The sequence below is a fragment of the Schistosoma haematobium genome, chromosome 1 (genome assembly GCF_000699445.3).
Source record: "Schistosoma haematobium chromosome 1, whole genome shotgun sequence".
Taxonomy (NCBI): Eukaryota; Metazoa; Platyhelminthes; class Trematoda; order Strigeidida; family Schistosomatidae; genus Schistosoma; species Schistosoma haematobium.
The window spans coordinates 34,459,373-34,472,334 of record NC_067196.1 but is presented as its reverse complement, the minus strand read 5'-3'; the positions used below and the strand labels follow the sequence as shown (position 1 = coordinate 34,472,334).

At 31.1% G+C, this 12,962-nt stretch overlaps 1 protein-coding gene across 1 annotated transcript in view; it reads right to left on the bottom strand.

Annotated features, from left to right (window-relative positions):
- The window catches only part of ARG2 (Amino-acid acetyltransferase, mitochondrial), a gene marked incomplete at both ends in the record, with an annotated part of 52,526 nt that overhangs the window by 23,742 nt on the left and 15,822 nt on the right, over positions 1-12,962 (bottom strand). Inside the window, 2 exons of the mRNA XM_051218449.1 lie at positions 4,831-5,251; positions 12,252-12,450. Coding sequence (XP_051073832.1) covers positions 4,831-5,251; positions 12,252-12,450 — 620 coding nt within the window. The remainder of the gene's footprint in view (positions 1-4,830; positions 5,252-12,251; positions 12,451-12,962) is intronic.

The window sequence follows — 12,962 nt, the reverse complement described above, 5'->3', positions numbered from 1 at the left end:
GCAATAAAGTCAGTAAGAAATTACGTAATACGCGTTGAAAACCTTTTTTAAAACATAATCTATAAAGAACACTTTATTATTAATAAACTAGAAAAAATCAAAGCTAAAGTGTATTTGTTGAAAATGAATAAAAATTATTTGACTCACATGTATTGATATGTGGGCTTGCCATATTGTTAAAATGAATATTACATATACAAAGGTCTGTGGAGATAGGTCTGGCAAGCTTATTTTGTAAATAGTTTTTAATATTATTGGTATTTATTTTGTCAATTTCTCACTACATGTACATTTATCGTTAAATGATTGTACCTGTTGTTTTAGTAAATGACCTTGACCACTTTTTCCGTTGTGATACTAACATAGCGTGACCTATCTCCACAGGTCTGATAAATCAAATAACTGAAAAGTTGTCGTTGCTATGCTCAGTTAACTGAAAACATGGTACTGTTTGTTTTTGCTTACATTTTATTGTCTTTTCCTATATGCTTTTTTTAAAAAAATAATCCATGAAATATATGTATATCACTTTGAGATTCTCGTTCTTTTAATTCATATTAACCAAATTTTTTTAAATTTCTTTTTGTGTAAATGAAACGATAGAAATATTTAATTGAATCAATCCCATCAGCTTAAATCACTAACCTTATTTAACCTGGAAATAGATTTTCATGTTTGATAAAGCTCAAATATTTTTCATGTTTATCTGTCTACAAATACTTATATATATTCAATGACAGGTCGAAAGTGAAGAAGAGATCAAAATATACCAAAATAATCTCAATTTATTTATTATTGATGAACGATATATTTTTCACAGATTGAGCTCGATTAAGAAACTATGAAATTTCAAGGAGCACTAAAAACAGGCATTTTGTCTTAGTATGCGATTTCCTGATAGTGTCCAAGGCTTAAACCCAGGACTATAACTTAATTTGTAAGTATACTAACCCGTCTTTACGTAATTGTTAGCTCAGTATAGTTTTTATTGATAATCACTTAGAATTCACTTGGTGTTGTTTGCATATATCTTCCAATTGTTGCTTAGGACTGCAATCGATCAGTCTCTTGTTGGCATATGTGCACCCTATTCGAATTGCCTCGATAATGCCTAAAGTCACAATCTTGATAAGTAAAGATGGATAGTGGCTAGCAGTGGAATTCAGGACGCGCGTTTCTTCCTATTTTGGGACTTTTTAAGACACATTAGCTAAGTGGATAACGCGATGGCGTTTGAAGAGAGCGGTACTTGTTCCTAGTCCCGGAGTAAACATCAACACAGGGATGCAGGTACATCCATCTGGCAAGACGAAACGTGCGTTCTGGATTCCACTGCCAGCTACCATCCATCTTCACTTAGAATTGTTGATTATTCTACGTTCTTAAGAGTTTACTAGTTTTTTTTCAAACGACTTATGAGTAGACAAATAAATTTTCGATTGAAGTACATTACACAGCATAAATGGTATCTAAGTCACAAAGATTAATGTATTTTCTTATTATTTTTTATATATATATTTTATGTTGTAACACGTGAAAATTCGATATGCCATTATAATTAATGAAAGACAATTTCAATCTTGTGGAACCATGATTCTTCTCAAAATGAAACAGTTTTATTTTTTTTTGTATTTCACTTATTATTTTCTGAACTAGAAAAAGACAAGCCTGGCTAACTGATATTTGTAATTGGGATCATGAACCGACTGATGTTAGACCACTGTTGGAAACCTGGAAGCACTGGACGACCGTTTCGTCCCATTGTAGGACTCCTCAGCAATGCGAATCCACGTCCCCGCTCGCAGGGTTCAAACTCAGGGCCTTCAGTCTCTCGCGCGAACGCTTAACCTACTGGAGCACTAAGCCAGCATCCAATGGTGTTGGTGCCTAACATCAACCAGAGACTGAAGGCTCTGGGTTCGAATCCCGCGAGAAGGATTGTGTACGCGCCTTGCTGAGGAGTTCAACAATAGGACGAAACGGCCATCCAGAGCTTCCAGGTTTCCAACGGTGGTCTAACATCAGTCGTTTCATGATCTCAATCAAAAAACTTAATAATCTCCACAACCCCTATACTGATGATATTTATAATATGTACGTTCTTTTGTATTACGCAACTCATTATTATACTATTAAATACCATTAAAATACTTATAGCAAGTTCGAAGTAGTTTGATAATGCCTAATACAAATGTATAATAGATATGAATTATTACAACTCAGAAAATTAAATACTTAACTTATATTTCGATATTTTACTATTTACTAAAGTGAATTATGATAAATTCTAAAACAAAATTTATCACACTAATCATATCAAAAAAGGAATGTTTAAATTATAAAAAAAACACAGTAAATATTAGCTTGCTAATATGTTTGTTGTCCTTAGGTCAATAACGTGAATTAATATAGAACAAGGTTGGTCTAAAATAGCGATAGTACAAAAAATCTATACATGCGACACAAAACAAGATAATAATTTACTAAAATCAATCAATAACGATAATGTATATTGTTAAAACTAATGTTACTTACCAAGTAAAGAATTAGGTACTGGTATTTCAAGTTATATCGTTTCTGTATCAGTTATTGACTCTATGTGGTTATTCAAACAAAAGAATATTTAGTAAGGTTTGAACATGCTCCTAATGCTTGAAAATTAACTGATTCAAGAGCTGAACAATCGATCCATAATTTAAATGAGAAATTACCTAGATTTATCTCATTCGTTTAGAAAAAGGAATATGTATGAAAATGAATTACTAATACGTGAGGTTACCAGCCTTCGACTATTGACTTACTCAGTATCCTTTAATTATTAAAAATACTATTCATTCTGGCTTTTGAACAGTCAAGTAGATGTTTGACTTGCATATTACACATGAGATTAAATCCATTTATCGTTTAATGGTTATTTATTGATGTAAATGAATTAATGATTGTATGCTGACAAACCAACAAACTATGATAACTTTAAAAAATTGCATCTACTGGAAAAATGCAATTAACAGTATGGTTTTACACTTAGTATCATGATGAAATGTTTTTGAATAACTTATTGATTATTGTTTCAAGCAAATATGACGTTATCTATAGTTTGACATAGACCTTGTTACTTAATTAAACCTTAATAATTGTTACTAGTCTATTGTCTTTTGATTGCATGCAAATAAACCAAATCAATATGTGTTGATAATAGGTTAGGTTTATAAAAGCAGCAAATAAAATGACAATTATTATTAGCTACAAAATATTTTGAGTATAAACATTTGCATCAGAAACTTGTAAGATTATCCTTAATGGCAATTTTTTTAAAATTATGTACTTTAAATAATGTTAACAATTCTCAGTTCAAGGTAGGCTGTGATAAACACTAGTCAACTATGCGTTACACAACAAAAGAACATTAATATTATAGATTACCTACTAATCTTGTTAACCAAATTCTAATTTACAAACGTATCTTAAGCATTTTGTTTTGAAATATTTGTAGATTAGCTGAAAAATGAAATGTATTGTTAACAACGTGTAATCCATCTGTTCTTAGTGTCGTGACTTATCAAAAATAGGTTAACTGTAAATCAGCCAAGTCTTATAAATTCATTCAAAACTGTTCAGAAGGTGAGGAGCCTAAAATCCAGTGCGACATTCAAATGTTTTGTCCTCATACATTTTAAGAATTATATTTGATCTGAAAATTACCGTAATACATATACACAACAATAATGTTGTAGTATATTCTAAAACAGCACTGAAAACAATCAACTACTTACATGTCTCACAGTGTTTATTAAGAAAAAGTTTGACTTTGAAAGAAATTAATGAGGAAAAATCAACTGTTTGAAAAGTATTTCTTCAAACGATTTGAATACAACTGTATACAAGTATGAGTATGGTTTACTGAAACTTGAATGTGTTTCATTTTTTTAAACAAACTCTATGATTATTCAGTTTTCAATTTAAAACATGATATAACAGTAAAATAATGACTAACATAAAAAGAATTAAACAAATTAGAAATAAGAGATATTAAAGGTTTGACAAAGAGTTATTTGATAACAGAATAACGAGTTTAGGCAAATAAACACTAAATACCAGTATTTATGTTTATGAAAACAAGTATAACTTGATGAACTACTATAAAGTGTCTAACAAAAAAAAACTCTCAAAATTAGCGAAATGAAAGAAAATCTATGTGATAGTACTTGGGAATTAGATATACATGGTTCAGCTAAAAATTATTGTTGTGGTATTGTGCATCGGAATAAGCATGACAAGATGGAAATGAGTTTACATAGAAGTAAGCAGTTTATGACAATTTATTGATGGTATTACTACATTTGTAATAGCATTAAAGGTTATGAAGGGATTACTATGTAAAATAACATTTTTAACTATCTGAAAAATTGAAATTTGTTAGCTTCAGTAATTCACTCAATAAACTTGCCTGAACGTTTTAATCTAATGTTTTTTCATGAGGAACCAATCTAAATATTACTCTATATATCTAAGAGAAACACTTCTCCACTAATGTTTATTAATACTTTCCGTGAAATGTGATTCCAGGTCATTGAAACTGATATTAACGTTCACTAATTTTTTTTTATTTCTTGACTCAGAATCATTTCGAACATTAAAAGATTAGAAAAATGTTTAACCCAACAACCATACAAGATTGAATGTGAATAACTTGTGAATCTTTCATAGCTGAATGACAGATTACATCATTTCATAATAATAGACACTGTATAATAGATAAATAAAAGCAAAATTCATTTAACTTAAGACATAAATAACCATATTACAATAGTTGATGTATAACATACTTACTTCTAACACTTGTACAGGAACATAACTCATTTGTGCTAATATTCTATCATCCTCATATGGATTATCTGTTTCAAATGGAAATAAGATTAAATTATTCATATTGAATTTCTTTTTCAGTATAAAACCTTGTATATCAAATAGCTTTGTATCAATTGAACCTAAATGTCGTTTTGAATTTACATTTACATTTTTTTGTTTTTCAATACTAAAGTTAGCATAATCAATGTTGAAAATTAAATTCTCATGTCCACTGAATGATCGTTCATATTTTTTATACACGTTATGAGTGTTTATGTCAATTAGCTTAACTGATAAGAATGTTTTTTCTGAATGATTTGCAATTAGAAAAATTAATGAAAATAATAAAAGTGAATATACGAAGACAAAAATGGGCTTTTTTAAAATTGTTCGTTTTACATTTCTGTAACCAAGTAAGCAAAACTTCATAATAATCAATAAGGTTAATTATAATGATGACGATGGTGACAGTGGCGAAGATTGTGTTGATGATTTTGAAAGCATATATATATATATATATATATATATATAGACGTTCTGATGTAATTGTTTATTAAATAAATAGTTCAGGGTCATAATCAAATCAAACATTTGCTCAATTGTACATTATTATTTCACCGTTACTCTTATCGTTTGATTGGTTGGTCATCACAACTCAATATTAATTGGTTGGTGGCTTATAAAAATAGAAAGGTACGGTAGTAGAAATGTAATATTTTAAAGATATATAATCAATTGTAAAGTTAGCTGAATGCAAAATCGAATCATATAAATGTTTGCTGTTAAATTTAACACTTAATGAACTTACTTTCTCATAAGGTCGATTTATTATAGTCAATTACATTTGAACCAGGATCATATTTTGCATTTGACACTAAATTGGTCTTCCTTAACTGAGTTTTTGTTCAGCACAATACAAATTAAAATATTCAGAAAGTTAAACAAACTAAAGACAGTTCAATGAAGTGACTTTAAGCTGTGCAATCGTGTTTATAATTAAGTTCATATATTAGTCTGTGATAAAAAACAGAAGTGTTGTGTCACCCAAAAATTATCAATAACTATCCAATGTTTTCGAGTGTTGGTGATTGGTTATGCAGAAGTCATAAAGATATTAATAAGTAGTAATTTATGAAAGAAATGTAAAACAAAATGGTCCATTTGACGGATATGAAGAAAATGAATGGAGAACTAAGATGAGAATACGTAATAATATTAACATCAAGTATTGAACATTCACATATATACTGAATAAAACGAATAGAAAGGGAATATCAATCTTAGGAATAATTAGCTGAAATCACAGTTCTGGATAGCTTCATGAGTGTTCGACATTCCAACTTCTATTTACTTGCATCTCTGATAAAATATGAAAAATTACAGGGCTGGAATCTTCTGAAATAATTTATTTCTTGTGCGATACAAATCAATATTAGCGGATTGTCATACAGCTCTGATCAACTACAACTTACTGGATTTCAGGTCATATTTCTATTCCACAGCCATTAAACTTCAGTAATAACCATTTATTTATTTATTTTAACAAATAAACATTGGTATAGGGAGGTACGAAATAGACATGCGCCACATAAATCATTCGATTTGCGTGAAGGCTGTGATACTACTTAGTTGCCCAAACCGAAGCAGGTGGTTTTCATAAGAGGCCACACCCGAAGCCATCGACCTAAAGGTCTAATCCACAAGACAGTGGGACAACATTAGGAGATGCGTTCCCATGGTAGTAGTTGGTTCATACGCCATTTTTTTCCTTCAGGATACTGGAGCCCATGTGCACCATCGGTTTGTAATCATGGTTTTTCGACTTCCCTAGGTGGATCCTCCGTATCTATTAATTCGGTTAAAGTGCCAGGAATTCGCCTCTCGTCCTCCCAGTTTCTTAAACAACACCGCTGCCTGAGAGAGGGTAGTGAGTAGGACTTCCCTGACAGTGGTGGTATGCACGTGACCATGTGGGAGCACTTCGAGAGGGAGAGCTGACTCTCCGCACTCTCGGTCGTACCAGAGCATTTGGGGGCAGTAACCATTAAAAGAACATTTCGTATTTAAATGTATATCATAAGATAAGAAATAACAAACGTCGATGGTTACTGGTAAACAATCTCATTCTAAGACTAATCAAGTTATTTTACTTAAACATTTTATTCAAAATGCCGATGCTTACTAAATAATATAACAAGTAGTATAGGATACAAAGTTAAAAGGCTTGAAAAAGTTCTACAACTATTCAAGATATGTTTGACTAAAGATTTGTGTGACCTGTGAAATATACAGTGTTGTTTTAATCATTTTAAAACAGGTTCATTCCTGAAATCGATAACTGCGCAAATCCTATAAATATTCTATGTTAAACATATGTTTAAGCTAATGAAAACTACATTGTCAATTTAACAACTTTGATTTTATATCGATATCTGTTTATTGGTAGGTGTTATTACAACATATAACACTAAAGAAGACGACACAAAATCCGTTTCAATCAACTATTATTATGTTTTGGGTAGTTCATCAATGAGCTACCTTATCTTATTCTTTCTCCCAACAAAATGGATAACGTATATGAAATAATTGGACAAATATGAGATCCTGGTGAAATTTACTCATATTAAATCAATGTAAACCTGATTTCGGGAGTCAAACACTTCATCATTAAGGACTAAGTGAAAAACTGATCCTGAAGTATTATAAACTGTATGTACCATTATCTTTAACATCAAATTCCTGATATTTTGTACAGATTTTACTATAAATTCTTTTATATGATTGAAACAGAGTAATAGTGATTATACATTATATATTAATTATATAACAGATCCAACTGATTCATTGTTACGTTCAACTTGAACATATTTTTTTGTCATCTTGGTAACTAGATAGAAATGAGATTAGAATTATTAGTTAATTTCGTAAACATAATAAGATTGTTACCGACACTAAATACAAATTTATTTATTGACAAAACTTCTTACTTATATTCATATCATTATCTTCAAATATTAAATTAGTTAAAAATGTCACCGTTTTATTTTTCATCGACAAACATAACTGTTAACTCATGCATTACTAGCAGTGTTACCTAATTACACTAAAAAAACTTTTGTCGGAAGTCTTAGTTCCGTTTAATGTGCTGTTTGACGAATTTTTGATTTAAACAAGCAAAATTTCTAGTATGCTTTGTATAGTGTTTGAAATAGTTGTTACGAAATTATTTTGCTCATCTTATCATAATATCCTTAGATCAATTCAGAATTAAAATTCACTCACTAAGGATACGGTTGGATAAATCTTATGATTTGTAGAGAACTTTCACTATTATTTAACACTACATGGAGAATACTAAAATCAATTAGCAAAGAAATAAGTATTTTATATTAGGCTAAAATAATTTAAGAGGAAGAAATAGCTTTTGGTTCACCCTAGTTTTCAGAGTTCTTACTCTCACCCTTTCTCTTTCTCCTGGGGATCGACTGGATCATGAAGACGTCATTATCTGAAGAGAAGCATGGGATACAGTAGACAGCTAGGATGCAACTGGACGATCTAGACTTCGCAGATTGTCTGGCTCTCCTGCCGCACACGCAACAACAAAAAATGCAAAAGACAACCAGTGAGGTAGCAGATTCAGCAGCAGTAGGTCCCAATATACACAAAGGGAAAAGCAAGATTCTCCGATACAATACAGCATACAACAATCGAGTCAAACTCGACGGGGAAGCTTCGGAAGATGTAAAAACCTTTACATATCTGAGCAGCAGTATTGACGAACACTGTGGATCTGACGCAGATGTGAAGGCGCGGATCGGCAAAGCAAGAGCAGCATATCTACAAATGAATAACATCTAGAACTCAAAACAACTATCAATCAGCACCAAGGTCAGGATTTTCAATACAAATGTCAACACAGTTCTACTGTATGGGGCGGAAAATTGCAGAACTACGAATGCTATCATTCAGAAGATACAGGTGTTTATTAACAGTTGTCTATGCAAAATACTTCGGATCCATTGGCCGGACACTATTAGCAACAACGTACTGTGGGAAAGAACAAACCAGATCCCAGTGGAGGAAGAAATCAGGAAGAAGCGCTGGAAGTGGATAGGACACACATTGAGGAAAGCACCCAACTGCGTCACAAGACAAGCCCTCACATGGAATCCTCAAGGCCAAAGGAAAAGAGGAAGACCAAAGAACACATTACGCCGGAAAATGGAGATAGACACAAGAAAAATGAACAAGAATTGGATGGAACTAGAAAAGAAGGCGGAGGACAGAGTGGGTTGGAGTACGCTGGTCGGCGGCCTATGCTCCATTCGGAGTAACAGGCGTAAGTAAGTAAGTAAGTTTTCAGTGTTGCTTAAACTAATCACTATCAAACTATATACATATAAACTACATATCAGCATAATATAAGTTGATAAATAAAATTACTATTTTGCCTTTTTTTATCGTCGACTACCACTCATACAGCAATCATTTATATATATAATAAATACTTTGCTACATTGGAATAACCTGGTCAAATTACGTCGAAATGTGTAAGATACATTTTTGACTTAGATCAGTTACTGACATTTTCCAAGATGAAAGTTCTAGAAAATTAAACTGTTTTAATTGTTTTAGATTAAAAGAAATAAATAGAGGATCAACATTTTAAACGGGAACTTCATCATAGGTTTAATCATTTCATTAACCTATCTAACCAATACATGAGTAATTGTTGAGTATTCAGTAACAGTAATATTTCAAGCATAGTAAAATTAAGTTAATTTTAAGTGAATTCTGTATGCATAAAATAAGAAATGATATGTTTAAGGAAAAACGTCACTGGAGACCTGCTTGAATATCTGGGCTACCTGTTCCTGCCATTTACATATTTGAATAAGTTATTTGTTTCCTTGTTTGTTTTAACAGATTATTATGTCAATTAAATACAGAACCTATTCAGGTGCGTTTCTGAAAGGTGTACAACCTTTCGCTGTACAAGTTACCAGAGTCCAAATCAGGGACATCGTGGTTGCTGGAAATATGCATCAAAAAGAGTGTACATTATTCAGATGTCGATTCCTGAACTGCTAATATCTAACTGGCGATCACTCAATATTTATCGGCAATATAGATCAAGAAATAATAAGTGGGAACCCGCTGAAATACTTTGTGATGAGAACTCTATGTTGTACCAATAATATAATACTGAATAAAACTAATATTAATAATAATAAAGTAGTGTTTGTCAAGTTTCCAATTATGGAACTTTGATATTAATGATGAAATTATAATTGTAAACTTCTTAGAAATTGAATTTTGAGTAAATCCAGTGTTTTGTTGGGCAAACGGATCCTTACTTTTTCAAAGAAATATAGTCAAACATCAAAATTATCAAATACAAATATAAGGTTCTATAGTTAATTATGTAATAAACAAGTTATTCAGTCATATTATTAATGTTGAAAGTAGAATTTGATGTAGGGTGTAGGAGACATTTGATATGAAAAGTGTAAAAAAAGTGTGTTAAGATAACAGTTCTATGTAAGGGTAAGTGGATTCAAAGTGGGGGAAAATTTCATTGACTATATATCACCTCTGATCAGCAATGTTTTGATGAAAACAGACAATTATATAGATGATATGAGTCAAGCATGTAACAGCATTAACAGAATGAAGATAAGTAAACAAATAAACGTCTGTATTGTTACGTTAACCAAGCTGATAGTTCACCATATATTCAGATGAACAAGCTGATTAAAACACGTGAAAGTAATCGTGTGGAGATATGCATGACAAGCTTATTTTGTAAATGGTTTTTGATGTTATTTGTATTTATTCTGTCAATTTTTCACTGCATGTACATTTATCATTAAATGATTGTATTTGTTAAGTGTATGACCTTGAACACACTTTCTTCCGTCGTGTTACATTCATAGCATGACACACGCTGTCACGTATTAACAAATACACTGTTACACACATACCTCTTGTTCCGCATTCGCTCGTGATTGTGTTAACTGAACTCTAAATCAAATACCGTCTACATTTTTATACTATAATTGAAATATATCATATTCTACGTTTGGTTATACCACTGGGAGGACATCAATCTTACTGGAATCTTCACTCATCTATAATTGTGGATTTTGGTACCAGACTCAATCAGAACACGTACAAACCTGCTGAATTAAGTAACGTCTCTAATTTTAGTTGTGTTTATAACATTTAACTGATACATATTAACATTACTATTTGTACTTAATAACTCTTTTATCATTTTTGAGTTCATATATTGTTTGGTCCACCACAATCGTTGATGTTCACATAGTAAGGGATGAATTAAATGGAATAAAATGTAGTAAGGATTCCAAAAACAGCTAACTGTATTCCAGCGAACCTATTAACACTGTTCGGATTTTCCCATATGTCTAGGGCTTCAGATGTTATTCTCTCCTTGTATGAGCTAAAACGTTTTTCGACGATTCTTGTGTCAATGAAATCAATTGTATGGCCAGACTCTGTTGAGTCCAATGCAATATCAGACTTGTTTCCCAGCTTTTTTAGGTCTCTTAAGGATTTAAGAATATACTTCAAGCAAAGTCTGTGTTCCTCCACCCTCAAATCCAGCTGCCATGAAATCTCACCTTCATATATAGCACTATAGTCGCTTCATTTGATCTTACATAAACAATTTTCTTGTTCCTCCTTTCGTATTTAGTTTCTGACTCTTAACAGTTTAAAGCATTATTTGTTTGAAAGATTACTTTTATATCGTAATGATTTAGGACCCTTTTGATCGCTTTTGAAGTTCCTTCACAATATGCGATCACAACAGTTTTGACCCGTTCTTTTGGTATATCTTTTAACTTACAGTTTTGGTATTCTTTCTTAATTATTCTTTGTATAAAATACTTAGGATAATTATCCATCGTCAAAGTGGATATAACTAAATTCATGTCAGTTTCTTTGTCACTTGATTCAGCAAAGAGTTTTTGAACTCTGTTTATCACATTCTTAGACACTGTCTCCGGTGACCCCACTTATGATGCCATGGACGCACACTGCTGAGAAGCCATATACCATAATGATACGACCGTTCAGTATTCCTACGTTTTCAATGGTAGTATAACATGAACTGGTTCATTATTTCAATGGAACTCAACAATTTCCACAACCCTTTACTAATAAACAAAAAATAGTTAGGTTGTATCAATTTTCTTCAAATAATGTAAGTCAGTTTAGAAGTAATAACACAACAAATAAATAATATAATATTTTTAAAAAATACACAAATCATTGTAATGCTATATATTGATAATAATAATAATATTGATAAATGAGTTATATGATTATAATAATAAAAGATAACCAGTAACTGTTAGAGAATTAGGAATAATTACTGTTTTGTCTGCATATGTGCCATTCGACTAATAATACCTTGATCAGTTAAATTACGAACATTGAATGGTAAATGACCTGAACGACAATGGCCTAAACATGCTCTCAAAATCTGAACAGCGGATGATTGAGTTTTTACAACATCTTCCTTAGATCCTAATAAAGGATTTAATTCAGCCAATTCAACTATAGAAAGTTTTCCTGTAAAGAAGTGAAAAACAAAATGCAATAAATGTTGGATAATATATATGTATATAGAGATACATACTTAAGTCATTGAGTATGAAAATTATAAGTGTCTTCAACAAAAATCTAGAGAATTTCACACATTACGTTTCTCAACTGTTAGATCAGAATTTTTCTTTGATAATAAATTGCTGTGCCATTTTAAGTGTATTAGGATGAGTGCTCACTTTGTAGTTCAAATAAATTCTATTGTGTTTCAATCACTATAGCAACGTTCCGAAAATACTTGTAGTCTATTGTATCAAGATATTTGAAAGTAACAGAAATGAAAATCACTAATTCTTAGTTTTTAAATAAATTTCATTGTTCTATTAAGTTAGAAGCATGAATGGGATAAAAAACCAAATAGGACTCAGCAACTTTAAGACAAAAAAATATTTTGCACATTAAAAAATGATGGTAATTCATGAAAGTTATCATTCAATGATAAATATTCTCATACAAACCAATAGATATGCTATCTAATT